Here is a 15762-nt window from a genome sequence, read left to right as displayed (position 1 = left end):
TCCACCCTGCCGGCTGCCTGGGAGGTGAGAGCAGAGACACGGGGCCCACGTGTGTGCTGCACCCTCCGTCCGGGCAGCGGCTTCGGGGCCTCCACCCTTCAAAGCCAGAGGCACCGAGCATCCTTGGCCTGTGGGGAGCTGAGCAGGGAGCACCAGGACTCACAGACAGGATTCGCCTAACCTTCACGGGGAGACGCCAGCAGGCACCGGACCTCCGCGTTCCTGCTACCACCACCTGTGAGCAGCATCCCCACACCCTCGTGGGACCGGCTGTCCTGGCGACACGACGTGGCGGGGGCGGCTGTTAGGAGGTGACGTGGCCTCTTCTGGGGACTAAGCTAAGGTGGCTTCGCCAACGTGCCATTGGACTGAACATGTAGTAACGTCCTGACACTATATTGCCATCTGCATCTCACAGTGGAACAGTGTTATTTCCTGTTTAAACAGCATAGCTCTTCACTTGTCCACGAGCCTCGGGGACCGAGGGGGTCCAGTCAAAAGTGGCGTATTGATTGGAGCCCACCTGGCTTCCTCATGAGGCCGACGAAAGTGATGACACAGGAAAGAAGGGCCCAGAGAGCAGAGGATGGTCAAGGAACAAGAGCAAAACTCAAAAAAACCTTTATATTTGGACATAATTCCAAATGTAAGAGTTAGGAAAAGAAAACCAGGACCCAGAGTCAGAGGGTGCCATGTAGACCGAGGATGCCGTGTAGACGGCGGGTGCTGTGTAGCCGGCAGCGGAGGCTCCTGCTGTACAGGGGTCTTTCCCTCGGCCCCGCCCACTTCCTCTCACAGAGATGCTCATTTTGGTCACGTCTCTCTCGGGTGTAATTATTACTCTTTCGCATCCCTTGGGGCTCTGCGGGGATTCTTTTTTTTTTTTTTTTAACATTTTTATTGGGGTATAATTGCTTTACAATGGTGTGTTAGTTTCTGCTTTATAACAAAGTGAATCAGTTATACGTATACATATGTTCCCATATCTCCTCCCTCTTGCGTCTCCCTCCCTCCCACCCTCCCTATCCCACCCCTCCAGGCGGTCACAAAGCACCGAGCTCCCTGTGCGGGGATTCTTTAAAACCACTCAGATCTCCTCATCAAACCACCCCCAGCTTTAGCACCCATCGACTGTTCTTGTCTGATCCCACATTTACGACAGTGATTAGGCCGTAGTCTTAACTATGGATAGGTAAGCCAAGGAGCGTCCCTCTGGAAGTGGGTGTGTTGGCTTTGGAATCAGAAGGGATGCAGATTTACAAGGAGCCCAGGATGTGAAGTGTGTGTGTGTGTGTGTGTGTGTGTGTGTGTGTGTGTGTGTTTGCACAGTTGGACATCAAGCGCTGGGAGAGATGAGTGTCAAACATGGTCCCAGGGTTTCTTGTCTCGACGTAGTGGCATCGTGAGGGCGTGGAAGGGAAGGGAATCATTATTCTGGAGAAAAACTTCTGCATTCATTGAACATGTTTACTAGAGCCTGTTGTATACTCAGCAGACCCTGCGCTGGTCGAGGGCAGCGTTGAGACTGCAGCGTCTTTGCAACACCCGCTTCTCCCCTCCACTGCCTGATTCATTTGCTCCAGAGGGGCGTAACGCATGCTTCCTGGCTGAGAAGGTTGGGGTTTGTAATCGGGGAGGTCTGGGGAATGGTTGCAGCCTCATGGGTAGATCTTCCCACAGAGATCTCTTCAGTCACGAATTCTTTTTAAGTCTGCACTTTGCAGTTACCTTACAGCGCTGACGTTTCTTGGGAAAGCCATTTTTCATTATTTTCACCTTCCTTTTGCTTATCAAATAAGATATTTCCTTCACCTTTTACTACCGAACTGTGTGTGTAAACGCAGGCTTTTCTTTCACATTTTCTTTGTGACTCATCCTTGATAAAAGCGTCTTGGCTTAGATCCTAGAAGATGGACCCAAGGAACTGCCCCATGAAGCCTCCCTTTTCAGGCTCTAATTGCATCTCGTATTTTAAAAGCCATCACAGAATTGGTGGGCCCATTTGCCTTCTTGTAGACATCCCCTGAGTGCAGCTTTCAAGGTGCTTTGAGGACCCATTAGAGACATACATTAAACAGAACACCATTACCGTCCTAGGAGCAGCATATATAATGAGCACACTTACCTAATCTGATTAACCTCTTTGATGAAAAATGTATGTATCAGAATTTTTCAGTACTGTTTAATTTGTTAGATCGTTCTGGGCATGTTGACTGTGCAACACTGAATGGCCTTATTAGAAAAACACTTGCAACAGTTAATGAGACGCCTTTCTCCACCTGAATGATAACCACATGTCTTTTATTTATTTGTTTTGAAACAGGTTTTGCCTGGCATTCTGCAGAAGCATTGCTGTATCTTACCAGACAGGAACACAGGTAAATGCATTTTGTTCTTCTGGTTTGAGATTCTTGGTGTTATATCCGTGGAAAATTGAGAAATATGATTGCCTAATTTAGATATCTTGGTTTTCTAAGGTGGTTGTCTTATATATTGACTGAAACAAGCAAAAAACAAACGGATGATTCAGTTCTACAGTGAGTTGTGACTGGAGCTCAGAGACCTGTTTTTATTTGAAGAAGGAAATAGATTCAGAGGATTGTTGCCTTGGATTTTGAAGGGAAACCGGTCGTCTTATAAAGCTGAATATCTTAATTTCAAAGTTGTTTCCGTTGTGGATGGTATTTATTAAGGCAAACCACATTGTTGGCTAGCGTGGCGTGGCTTTGGGGCCTGTTTGCAGTCAAGGCTTTCCTGGCAATCAGGGTAGGAACTGGCCAGGTATCCTGTTCTTCAAACCTTGAGGACCTCAATGAATCAAACAATAGGATGGATATCTTGAAGTGGGAGATTCTCTGACCCTGTGATTTCTCATTGTCAGGCAGATGTATGTGGTTAGAGGTTGTAAGTAAGGTGGTTTGCATTACTTTTAAGGAAACACGATGGAGGGAAAAAAGTCTGAAAAAAAATCCTTTGGAACTTCGTTGTTTTCAAGTTAAACAAAGAGAATTATTTACGTGAAGCGTGTTATCCTGTGGATCTGGGTCTCACTCGCTCTAACTTAAAGTGTTTTATTCAGAGACTCAAGTCCTGAGGAAAAGATTGAGATGCTGCTTCTTTTTTGCACAGGGTTTTATCAGAGTTTATTCATTTCTAGAATCAGTTGTGTCCTGCCAAGTATGTCTGTCTGTGTCCCAGGATACTTTTGCGGGCTATGAAACAGAGGCTTCTGACATTTCCTTATGTGTTTTCTAGCTAAACAAAATGAATCAGAATGGGCTCTTCTGTGATAATTAGAAGAATGTAATCTGTTGGGAATTTCTCTACTTTTATCATAAACAGCATCTTGACTTGCTGGTTTGTTTACCGGGGTTCCATTCGTAACTTACAAGGCACTGTTTTATACCATGCAGTCCAATGTAAAACACAGAGTATTTTGGAAAAATAAGATCTTAATTTTTTTTAACTTATGATTATGGATAGATTATATTACCGACTCTATTATTTTTCAAAAAAGTTCATAGACCTGTCTCTGTTTTGGTTCTGCCCGATCAATTACGTCTCAGCTGCAAATGTGAACAAATTCACTGCTTATAGGGAAGTTTGTTTAGAACGTGGTTAGATTTTTTTTTTGAGCCTCTTTCTATTTTCTGAAAGTCTTGGTTAGTCATGAAAATATGAACAAGTCACATGTGAAGAAACAAAGATTTTGCAAACTGTGTCTGTCAACAACTGTGAGTATAACACAATTTAAAGTTGGAATGCATTTTCCAGATAAGTTTCTCTCTTCCAGGTGAGTCATTACTGATTCTGAGAAGCATCAAAAATAATGATAAAATCAATTAAAAGTTAAGTACTGTTCTGTGGGGATCTGAGTGCATTTTAAATATTGAAATGAGTTTCTTCTATTTTTAGACAGTTTGTTGTATAAGAAGTTTCAAGTTCACATAGCAGATATTTCCAAATTGAGACACTTTATTTGCTTTTCATAAGAATGCAGGTAACCAACCTCTAGAACCAAGAAAGCTGCCTTCCATTATGACCTGAATATTGATGCCATCCACTAGGCAGATTCCTTAAAAATATTTTTATGTAATAGTGTTTCACTTTGAAGTCACTGCCGAGGACTTGAGGCTGTGACCTTAGGTGTGGAAATGGGAAAGAATCATATTAAATGGGGAGAAAGAGGAATTGGCTGAAATTACAGCTTTTAGAGGTGAAAGATGTGAGAATTTTAGTTTTTCCCACATAATTTGATCTAATATGTCAGAAGCTGCTTAATTATTTAGGAAATGTTTGGAAATTTCTTCAGACTCAGACACGGTGGTATTGCTTTTGCATTTTAATGGCAAATAGGGTCCTTAGGAACTTGAATGCCATTTGGTTTTACCTTAGTGGTTTTATAGAAGACTTTTCAAATTTTTGATTAAGAAGATCAGCTTTGGACTGTGTAGAGGGTTTCATTTTGGGATGATACAAAACATTCTGCAGGTGGATGGTGGCAATGGTTGCACTACAGTGTGAATGTACTTAACGCCACTGAACTAAACGCTCAAAAATGGTTAAGATAGTAAATTGTACGTTACATGTAGTTGACCACAATTTAGAAAAAAGATCGACTTTGGGATGAATCATGGCTTTTCGTTTTGTTTGATTTTTACTTATTTTAGAAGTACTGTATGCTCCAGTGACTTACGTATGTTGTAGCTGAATGTCTGGAAGAAGACCCACCTGTTTTCTGGTGTCTCATTGCTGATACGCTCAGCGGGGCTGCGGGGAACTGTAATGAGGCCGCCCTGCTCTGGGGTCAGCTTGGCTGCTGTGGGACACAGAATTCATCCTTTCTCCTGCTATTTCGATACCTGTGATCATTTTGGTTCATATGATGTGAAGAACCAGACTGAATTCTGTTGAGCACCTCTGTAGATGACCTTATTTTTCATGTTTTTCTTGGAAACACTGGGAGTTGGGTGCATAAAGCGTGTCTGTTGTGAAGGAGGAAACTTCCACGCAAACACACACACACACACACACATGCACGTACCAGCCCCACCACAGACACACACACACACACACACACCTGCCCCATCACACGCACATGCCCCATCACCACATACACACACACACACACACACACACACACCTGCTCCATCAGACACATACACACACACACCTGCACCACCACTTACACACACACACACCTGCCCCATCACACACACACACGCACACACCTGCCCCATCACACACACACGCACACATGCACAGACCCGCCCCGGGCTCTGAGCTTTTCTTCCCGTTCACGTCGCCTTGACTCTCTTCCCTTGTTCTGGTGGCTCAGTCGTCCTCTTCCCTGCTTTTGCTCCCGGCTCCTCAGACGTGGCAGTTGGGTTTTTTGGTCTTTTTGTATCTTGTCCAGAATTTGCCCCAACTGCACAAGCATGCAGTTATTTTCAGTGCTGTACAGTTTCTTTGTATCTGTTGCTTGAGGAGACGTGTGTCCAGGTGCAGGCTCTGCAGCACAGGGGCCCAGCCTGTCTCAGTATGACCTTTGTCAGAACGGCTGCTGAGAGGCTGTCCCTGGGTCCTGACCTCCTTCACCCCGTCTGGGAGGAGCTGCCTCCGAAGGGCCAGGAGCTGGGGAGGCCCTTCGCTGCAGTGGGAGGCTGGCAGGTTGGTTCATCTTCCCTCTGCCGCTCCACGTCTCACGGGTTCGTACACGACTTACATGTAACGACCATCACGTGACGCGTCTGCTGTACCTCCCGTAGGAGAGAATGCAGACTGTGAGCGTGTTTCCCAGACGGTGTGCCTTCGACCAGTGAAGGGGCTGGGGCTCCTTAGTCCTTGGTGGTCTGGATCCCGTATCGGTTTGTCAGTGCCATTCCCTCGGAATCTCCATGCCATTTGGGACAATCAAGCCTAGGCAGGAGTGAGCTTAGTAAATTCTGTTTTCTTTGGGCGACACAGTGGGCTGGGGTACTGCCCCTGAGCTTAGTGGTCTCACAGCATCTACTCCCCCGTCTATCAGGACACAGCCTACTCGGCTGGTACAAATAACTGGAAGTTACAAGAATGACTGATTTTGCAGTAAAGCGGCAGGGGTACTTACTTATGCAGACTTTCATAATAACAACTAAATAATGAGGCGTCAAGCAGGTTAAGCACGTGGCAGTATTTGACTTTTGAGATACATTATATCTCCACAGGGAAAGCAGAATGATTGTGAAATAAGCTATATATAAAAACCGGGGGGAAAGATTTTAAGTACTTTCCATATATTCTATGTCACTGATCTTTGCGTGTTTGCCGGCCTGTGGCGTGGTGTCCATGAAGACTCAGTGTTACTGACCTTGGGTTCCCCCCAGTGATGTGCTGGCGGCACTTAACCTCCAGCCTCAGGCGCCTGGTGCGAGGGGGGCGGGAAGCCGCGTGGGGTGTTGGCCCATGTCTGGGGTGTACACACCTCGCCGTGGTTACTGGACATGGGTTCGGGAGGGGTCCTCACTGTCCCCAGGCGCCAGTAGCAGACAGAATGCCAGTGGTCTGAACCTGGTGCCAGTGGTCAGAGCTAGTGAGCCTAGCTCTCGCCTTCACTTCTGTGTCCAACTCCTGAGGGGTTAATTCAGGGGCCGTGGTCAGCCTGTGCTCCCCCCGTGGGGGCAGGCTGTCCCGTTGTGTGTTGGCGAAATAAAATCTGGGATTAAAATTGAACGTTTGCAATGGGGCGCTTAGTTTTAAAAAGCGACATAGTAAGTACTCTTGCATTTGTATTTGGGGGCTGAGTGTGTGTGCTCCGTCATGCGAGGGTTCAGACGCCTTTGGGGCACTGGACCCAGTTACACAGTATTGAACGGTGAGCAGGGCTGTTGCCATGTGGACGGCCATGGGAAGCTTCATATTGAGGTCAAAGGCAGAGGGGACATAACTGTTGAAATCGTGGGAACGGCTGCTCTGAGGAGTCCTAAATCCCCTAAGTTTCTTTTGTGTCGAAGGTTATAAAAAGCCTTTAATGTCACATGGACAAGTGAAGGAAAATCAATGAGTATGTTTGCTCCCTTTGCTGCAGACCTGTCTGAAGGAGAAATTGTGCCCAGTGACGGGTCCGGTGAGAGTTTGGCAGTGAGTGTATCTGGGGAAATAAAACGCTGTTTCATTAATTTCACGCCTAACTTACGTGTGATTCTTAGATCTGTGTAGACAGTGATGTGACCTGTGTTCAATTTAAGTTCTCACATGAATGGTGGACGTTACGCCTTGTGTTTTTGCAGTGTTTCTGGTTTATAAGGTCTTTTATATTTATTCTGGCTAGTCCTACTGTTTTCTTGTGAGATAGGAAATGCTGCCCCCGTTTTGCACATCAGTAATTAGACCCAAAGCTGTGTGTGAATTTCACTGTCACACAGCTGCTGAGTATTTTGCTGAGACCCAAATGCAGGTTCTCACTCTGAGTCAGTATATGATTCCATCATGACCCTTAATAAGTCCTTCATCTTCCAAGTGTGGGTTTCCCATGAAATATGGTGAAAGAACAAACTGGTGTAGACTGGGAATCCCGATGCAGGGGCACAGGGGGAGGGACTGCCAGCAGGGCCTCTGGAGCTTCAGAACGCCAGATGGGGGAGTACACCAGGTGGCTCTGTTGCTGAAAAGATGTTCAGTCAAGTGGAACATTTTCACACCTGGGATGCCTCGCTTTTTCCAAACACCAGGTGAATGGCATTGTAACTTACTAGGTTAAACATAAGATGTCTTGTCTTTGGAAGATCAAATCCTTCAAGTAAGTTTCTTTTACCCAGAGACTGAAATTATTTATAATGCCTTTTTTCTTTCCAAAAAGAATGGTGGTTGTGCAAATAGGATGCCAGATGATATGATTCATAAACTAAGAATAACTAAGGCAGTGCCGAGCTGAGCTGGATGAGGAAAGTGGATGTCTCAGCCATGACGACGGTTTTCCTTCCAGCCTGTATCTTGATGATCCCACCATGCTGGGGTGAGAACATGCTTCCCCTTGCTTCACCCCCTTGCTGTCCACCGACTGGAGAGGGATAAAATCCTCATATGCTTAAAGGGCTTTATTTCATGCACTGAACAAGGCTTTATTAGGAAACTGGACATGCTAGTAAATTACCGCCAGAACGAAAGGCTGTGGATCCAGAGTTTTAAGGCCAGAACTGTTCTAGTCCACGCAGCTTATTCTTAACCCTGGGGGCCGCTCAAAGCCTGGCGGGCATCTTTGTGCCATGTGGGAGGGTCAGCCCTTTGGGAGGTGAGGACCCTGAGCTAGGCTGGGTTTCAGCCCCAGCTCACCTGGAGCAGATGCTTTTGTGCAGAGCGGAAATTGGCCTCCTCACCCTTGAGCCAGTGATGTACTTACTCCCTCGGGTTAACGGTTACAGCCGGGTTAACGTGCAGACGGGAGGTTCTGTGGCTCAAGGCTGAACATTCTGTGGCTGCTTCTTCGCTGAGATGTTTCCTGAGTGAACCTGGCATTTGACACCAGATATAACGATGCCCAGCTCGTGGGGCAGACCTGTGGGGCTGTGGGCTCTTTATACCTTAGATGCCAGGCGGACCTGAAACCGCTTCTTCAGGCAGACCTCCAGCTTTGTCTGCAGGTGCCCCCGGGGCTCGCATCGCCTGTAGGGACAGCATCGTGCCGTTGGCCATCCTCTGCACCAGAAGGGCACCCGGTCTCCAGGATGTGCCCCTTCCTGGAGAAGGTGAACAACTGACAGGTGTGAGACGTGTGACACGTGTGGAGTCACGAGCTTCTGCGTTGCTTGTCCTACTTGAGAGGAAGAATGAAACGCTTAGCCACACACTTTCAGGAGTGAAGGGCTGTAAATAAGAAAGCAGTTTTTTATGTCATCCATTTGGTCCGTTTCCCCACTAAGAATACTTGCTGAGGTTTGGACGTGAACATTGTCTCCAAAGAGACTCCTGCGGATGAGGGGTGGTGTGAGTCGAGGGACAGGAGCACAGGAGGGGTGCGTCTGGTTCTCCTGAGGGGCCCTGGGCTCTGCTCCCTGAAGGAGCTTCGGCGGCCCCGCCGAGTCCATTCTGGGGCTGAGACAGCAGGCGCCCGTTTCTCCCACCTGGAGGCTGTAGTCCAAGATCAAGGACCCTGTGAGGCCTCTTCCTGGCGTGTCGAGGCATCTCCTTGCTGTGTCCTCATGTGGAGGGCAGAGCGGGTGTCTCTCTGGGGTCTCTTCTCACAAGGGGACTAATCCCACCACGAAGGCCCCCGCTCACGACCTCATCACCTCCCAGAGGCCCCCTCCTGACACCTTCAGGTCGGGGGCCAGGGCTCAACCTGTGGATTTGGGGCCCACAGCAGCCCTGGCCCGTCAACTGCACGCTTACAGTGAGCAGATACTCTCTTCTTCTTGGACCCTGTGAATTGTGTGTGAACCGCCACAAGGTTGGTTGGGCCATTGCTTTCAGACGTCTTCCCAATTGGGAGGAATCCAGTTACAGGCAGCAGAGCTTGCGTACGGTGAGAGGTGGGTTGAAAACATCCAGAATTCCTGACAGGTCCCCCGTCAGGAGGCAGGGTGTGGTTCCCGACCCTTGAACCTGGGCTGGCCTCAGCCTCGGGCTTGATTTGGCCAGAGAATTAGGAGGCAATGATGCTGTCTAATTCCGAGCGAGGCCTGCGGGTGTGGCCAGTGGGAGGCCTGGGGTAGCCGTCTGGGGGGTGGACCTCCACAGGGAGGGAGAGGCCCGGGACGCGGGCGTGAGTGCAGCCGCCTCGTGCCTCCGAGCCATTCCTGCCGTCTGTCCTACGCTGGACGCCCGGCCGAGCCCAGCCCGGGCCGCGGACCCGCAGAGGGACGAGCGCCCAGGTCGTTGCTCTAGATGCTGAACCTGGGTCTGGTCTGTTAGCGTCAGCAGGTGAGTTAACGCGAGGGCGTCAGCTGCAGCAGCTGCAGCTGAGGGTGAGCGGAGAGGAGCGTGTCCACTGCCGGCGTCCACGCCCGGGACCTGAGCTTCCGAGCCGTATCCCCTGTAGGGAGAACCTGCTTCCCCAGGAGACCTCTCCCAGCCTCGATTCTTCTTGTTTGTGATCATCCCGGGACGGCACCTAGGAGATTCTTTTGTGAAGTAAAGTTGGTCAATGTGGATAAAGTTACCAAGTTAATTGACACCGTGACCGTGTCCTGACCTCTGGGGACAAATTCTCGGGTCAGTTGTGTATATGAAGCCACGGAGAAGATGCGCTGCTGCAGATGAGGTGTTGGGATCATGGGTTTAAATCTCAGTGAACTCGCTCAACCTTCTGAGCATTTCCAAACCTTGAACCTCAGTCTCCGCTGAATTCTGCAAGTATTTTGTTTGCACACGTGCTTATGGGATGTGCAAGAATGTCAGGCTTAAGGCTCCTGGTTTAAAATGTTGGTTGTAGCCAGTCAAGGTCCTTTAAAATTCTGAGTGTTGGTAATTTCTTGTCAGCCTTTAGTAGAAATTACGGTGCACAGAGTCGTCGGAAGCCTCTGCTGAGAGATGGGCTTCTATAGCGTCCACGTTTACTCCCTGACCTTCTCTGATCAAGTGGCTTGGGCAGCATGTGATTCCTTGTAAAAGACAGTGAGATGACATACCCCAGGGGTGTCAGTGTCTGTGACAGTGGTCTGTGGTGACACCGCCCATAAAGTGGCCATTGCCGTCGACCTGTCTTTAGTTACATTAACTCACAGCTGCTGGTTTAAGTTCTTAACTAAAGAAACATTGTTACATCCTTTATTTTTTTTTCCTTCGTGCATTTTAAACATATAGATGTTTGAGTTAAGACAAACTGGTTTGAATTGAAGCTAAACTGCTATATATTTTATGAGTTATTGAAAATATCAAAGCATATTATTTTTAAAAACACCTTTAAATCCATCTGTACCCTCAGGCTTAGAAGCTGTATTTTGAAAGGAGCTCCCTGTAGTGTATACAGAGATCAAAGTACAGTATTGTACCCATGAAACATATACCATAAGCCAAGATCACCTCAATAAAAATAATTCATGTTTAAAAACCTTGATATGGAAAACGCACTATAATTTGATATTGAGTTGACAGGATTTGACGTGGTCATTGAAATTGGCTCAACGTGTGACCCGGGATCTTCCAAAAATCGTCCCAGAGAAGCCTGGTGGGCTGGGCGCCAGGCTGCAGAGTCAGGCCTGGATGTGAGGATGTGTGCGCTTTGCAGCGTATTTCGGAGTCTTTCCTCGTTCCCTAAAGGAGGAGGTGCTGGCCGGCGGGGGCAGGGGGCTCTGCGTCGTCAGCATGGTTGCTGTCCTTCCTCGGTCCTGCTGCCTGGCCAGCGTTCCATCCTGCCGGGACGCACCTCACCTCGTCCTCCTGGACACGCTCACCTCTCTGCACTGTGGCTTCTGCCCGGCCACAGGTTTAATTTAGCTATTGCTTTTTATTTCACTGCACTCCTTCTTTGACGCGCCATGTTCATCTCTTTCTATCTTGATTCGTCTCAGACTAGTCTCATTAGCCGTTCTCAATGTTTCTTTCCCGTTTCTGTAGCCCGCTTTCCAAGTTCAGAACCTAAGCTCTGGTCAGACCCCGTCGCGCTGCCGTGTTCCCGTGTGTGTGCGTGTGTGGGTGTGTGGCATTTCCCACTGTGTGTGTACTGGGAGAGGCCTGGGGCTGCTGCAGGTGGCCTCTCTATGTCCCCTTGCGGAGGATCTATCCTTCAGGGGATCTCCTCCTGCCCTGCCTGCGAGGGTGCCAGGTGCTCCAGACTGTAGCCCTGTCCAGGGGAGTCCGTGCTGGTGGTCGCCGTGCCCTGATGCAAGGGCATGGTCACTGCTGGCTCGGCTCGCCTCTGCAAGCCTGTCCTCCCCAAGTGGACATAGAACTGGGGAAGAGAGCCGCCAGCTCCCTGACGTTGGGCCGGTCCTGGGTGGAAGTGGCCTGCAGGCCGAGCTTCCGACAGAGAGAACGCACGCCCAGAACCCTGCGGGGGGGCCGGGCCGGGGCTCCCCCCTGCCGTGGGCATCGGGTTGGCGGACGCTGCTTCTCGACTCTCATGGCCAGGTGATCACGGGCCCTGGTGTTCAGAGGAGGGTGCGTCACTCTCATTTTCACGTGTACTTCGGTGGAAGTCGGCAGAGGCTGTGTCAGAGCTGCCAGGCAGATGCCACTTTAGACAGGAAGCCTGCTCTGTCCTCTGACCTGGTGACCGTCCCCTCTGGGACAGGTCACAGTTTCCTGCGTCCTCAGAGGGAGGTGCTGTTCAGGAAAGGGAGGGCTTGCCCTGAACTCCTGATGTGAGAGGGATCCCGAAAGTTATTCCAGACACACTGAAGTTCTTGTTTTGGTTTCAAGGCAGTTTTAATATTTGCCAAAAACAACATTTAAAAATAATGCTAGGAAGTCATTTTATTGTAAAAATACTCTGCATTAAAGGTTAAAGCTTTTTAAGAAATAATGAATTTATTTCATCTTGGATGAAAATTATTTTATCAGGTTTTCAAGATAAGTAAAAAATATTTCTGAGCTCTGCGTGAATCCACGTGCCAGCATGATCGTGTGTGCATGTGTGAGACGCTTTTATTGTTTGCAAACCTCAAACCGTTACAGTGGACGTAGTTTTAGTGTGTATTTTAATATCCCGGCTTTAAAGTTTGGTGAAAGCACCAGATAAAGACGGTGATTGATGTTTCCGTCAAAGGCTTGCTTATTTAGCAGCACAATTTCACTGCTAAGCAGGGACTCGGGGCACGTGAGTCATGCTGCAAACACTTGATTTATAGCACAGTTCTTTCTGGCACGAGCAGGGGTTAAAACGTGCGGGAGTGTGAAGCACTGAGACACAGACAGTGAGAGGAAGAGGGGGTGCTTCCCATGGGACGTGGAGCCTGGGAGGGGGTGGTGCTGGTGAGGGTCCCGCTGCACCTTCACGTGTCCTGATGGCTTGGTCCCCGGGCGACAGGTCTCACCTGCGTCGGAGCCGGCGATGGGCTGTCCTGTGTGCCAGGTCCAGTGGTGGAGACTTTCTGGAGTGAGGTGTGGAGACCCTGATGCCAGGACGGGTTCAGCACGGCTGCCACCCCGCATCTCCCATATCATTCCTCGTTAGCGTCCACCCGGATCAGAATGATAGCTTCCCGCCTTACATCCCGTTCCTCACGCTGATGCTCACACGTAGGATGTTTGCTAAGAAGGACACAGTGGTGACATTTAATGCATCTTCTTAAAGGTATCTATAGGTTTCCCCAGGGTCAGGATGGCCTCTTACTGATTTGGGTGTGCCCAGCACAGGTACATGGCGGGCAGTTGATAACAGCGATTTTAAATTGAACTGAATTGAACGTGTGCCTTTATCAGGCGACTGGTGTCCTGTTACTGGAGAAATAACGTAGGAGAAAAGCATAACCAATTAGGGGAAATGTTGCAGAGATTAGTTTAAAAATAGTTAAACAATTGAAGCTGAAGGTTTGTTATACACACGTACGAGTAGTTTAGCTGCTGCACACGAGTGAGTCCAGGGTTGGTTCAAGCCAACATTACCTTCCAAAGGGACGACCAATTCAGTGTCCCTGGAATAGATGGCGGATGCTGTGGACAGTGCTGTGAGTTCCGTATAATAAAATTACAGCATCAGCCCTACCTTGAGGACGACATGTGAGCACGTGAGCCTGAGCGCATGCACATCGGGAGGGGGGCCTCGTGGGGACGTCCCCTGGTGTTCAGTCCGGGTCACACGTCCGAGGGCTCCACCGGGTCCAGGTCAGCCGATTACTCACCGCTTGTGGAGGGATGAGTGCTGACGTCCTGAAGAGGTAACGTTGGGTCAGTCAGCCCTGAGGATGCGGGCTCCTCCTGGGCTGAGAGCGTGGATGGACCACGAGACCCGCTCCGTCCTCACAGCAACAGAGGGGCAGCAAACCGGTGGTCTCTGACCAGAAGCCTCTGAGCACCAGGTGTGGACACCGCAGGGAGGGGCCCCAGCTGGCCTTGTGGGGAGCAGCCTGGCGGTCAGTGTACAGGAGGGACATTGGTGCCACCTGGAAGAAGGTGTGGAGGCACCAGCAGGGCGTTTCTGGGGCCTCAGGAAGGGACCTGTCTGCTTGCTCCCAACTGTTCTTAGTTGTTCGTTAAACTCAGGCATCTGAAGATCTCAGTAGTTGAAGAACTGATGATAAGCGTATTGCTAATGAAGGTGACACGGGAGCAGGACGATGGTGGCAGCTTGGATGTTTGCATGTATCTGGGTGTTTACACCAGGTATGGCTCGCCTTTTATTTTTATTTTATTTTATTATTTATTTATTTTTTGTGGTATGCGGGCCTCTCACTGTTGGGGCCCCTCCCGTTGTGGAGCACAGGCTCAGACGCACAGGCTCAGCGGCCATGGCTCACGGGCCCAGCTGCTCCGCGGCATGTGGGATCCTCCCGGACCAGGGCACGAACCCGTGTCCCCTGCATCGGCAGGTGGACTCAACCACTGCGCCACCAGGGAAGCCCTCGCCTTTTATTTTGAACATTCCTCTCTCTGGACCGTGGGACAGGAAGATGGAAGGACGCCGTCTGTGGAAGGTGGGCCAGGAGCCGGCCACCTGGGAGGCCTCGTGGATGGACGTAGAGGCAGCTCTGTGGCACCTCGAGGTTCTCCCCACGGTGAACAAGAAACTCCGTGGCTCCCGTCTGAAGGTGTGGCCGTCAGGGTTCCCCAGCGAAGGAACGAGAGTGTGTGTGTGTGTGTGTGTGTGTGTGTGTGTGTGTGTCTAAGTATATGTATTTATCTATCTATCTTTCTAGAGAGAGAGATTTAGACTTATTATAAGGAATTTTGGCCCATGTGGTTCTAGAGGCTGACAAGGACCACAGTCTGCAGCTTCGAGGCCCAAGAGAGCCTGTGTCTCTGTTCAGGTCCGAAGGCAGGAAGAAAGCCAGCGTCCCAATTTGAGGGTCATCAGGCAGAGAAGCCCTCTCTCTCAGCCTTTCTGTTACACTCAGGCCTTCGGCTGATGGGCGAGGCCCACCCACGCCGGGAGGGTTGCTTTACTCAGGTGGCGACCTCAGCCTGAAACACCCGGAGCAGCGTTGGCCCGAGTACCTGGCCCCACGGCTCAGTCACAGTGGTGCATAAATGCCCCGCCACAGGAGGGCACACCTTGAGCAGGTGCCTGGGCCGGACTCAGCTGGGCTCCCCCCTTGAGCCCCAACATCGGAGGGGGACGTGGTCCAGAGGCAGGGAGGCCCCGGGAGCAAGGCCAGCCCCAGGCTCCAGCGGCCACGCACGCGCTCAGGCCGGGGGCCAGGCAGCCCTCCCCGAAATGCCAGGGGCGTCCGCTCAGGCTCAGGCGGGGCCAAGCCTCCCACCTGTCCACATCGATACGTACACCCGACCCCACCTGCAGAGGGGCGAGGAGAGAGCGAGCCACCCCCAGGCCCTGGCGCCCAGAGGGTCAGACCGCGGCTCCCCTGTGGGGCTGATTCAGGGTTTCCCTGGGACCTGCGGGGTGGGTAGCAGGGAGGATGCAGAAGTTTGGGGAAGCACGCGTTTCCTTTCTGCGCCGTGTGCTCACCTGCCGTCCCACGATACGCAGGCCCTCTCACTGTCCCCGTAAAATCCCTGGGAGGTGGGTGGGGTTACATTGTTCCTCACGAACGAGAGAAGCTGGGGTGCTGGGAGCCTGGGACCTGCCATGTGAGCAGCAGGGTGAAGACAGGACTTGGCACCAGCCTTCCCTGGGTCTTGAGCTGTGCTCTTTGCACTGAAATGAGATGAGTCAGAATAGATCTGAGT

The 15762-nt window shown here is 50.3% G+C and overlaps 1 protein-coding gene across 4 annotated transcripts in view; it reads left to right on the top strand.

Annotated features, from left to right (window-relative positions):
- Nucleotides 1-15762, top strand: part of DLGAP2 (DLG associated protein 2) — a 717919-nt gene that overhangs the window by 162624 nt on the left and 539533 nt on the right. For all 4 annotated transcript variants that reach the window (XM_060291519.1, XM_060291516.1, XM_060291520.1 and 1 more), the window contains one exon: nt 2324-2378. In XM_060291519.1, coding sequence (XP_060147502.1) covers nt 2324-2378 — 55 coding nt within the window. The remainder of the gene's footprint in view (nt 1-2323; nt 2379-15762) is intronic.

The sequence above is a fragment of the Globicephala melas genome, chromosome 21, assembly GCF_963455315.2.
Source record: "Globicephala melas chromosome 21, mGloMel1.2, whole genome shotgun sequence".
NCBI lineage: Eukaryota > Metazoa > Chordata > Mammalia > Artiodactyla > Delphinidae > Globicephala > Globicephala melas.
The sequence above is the reverse complement of the archived record's forward strand: the minus strand, read 5'-3'. Positions and strand labels throughout refer to the sequence as shown.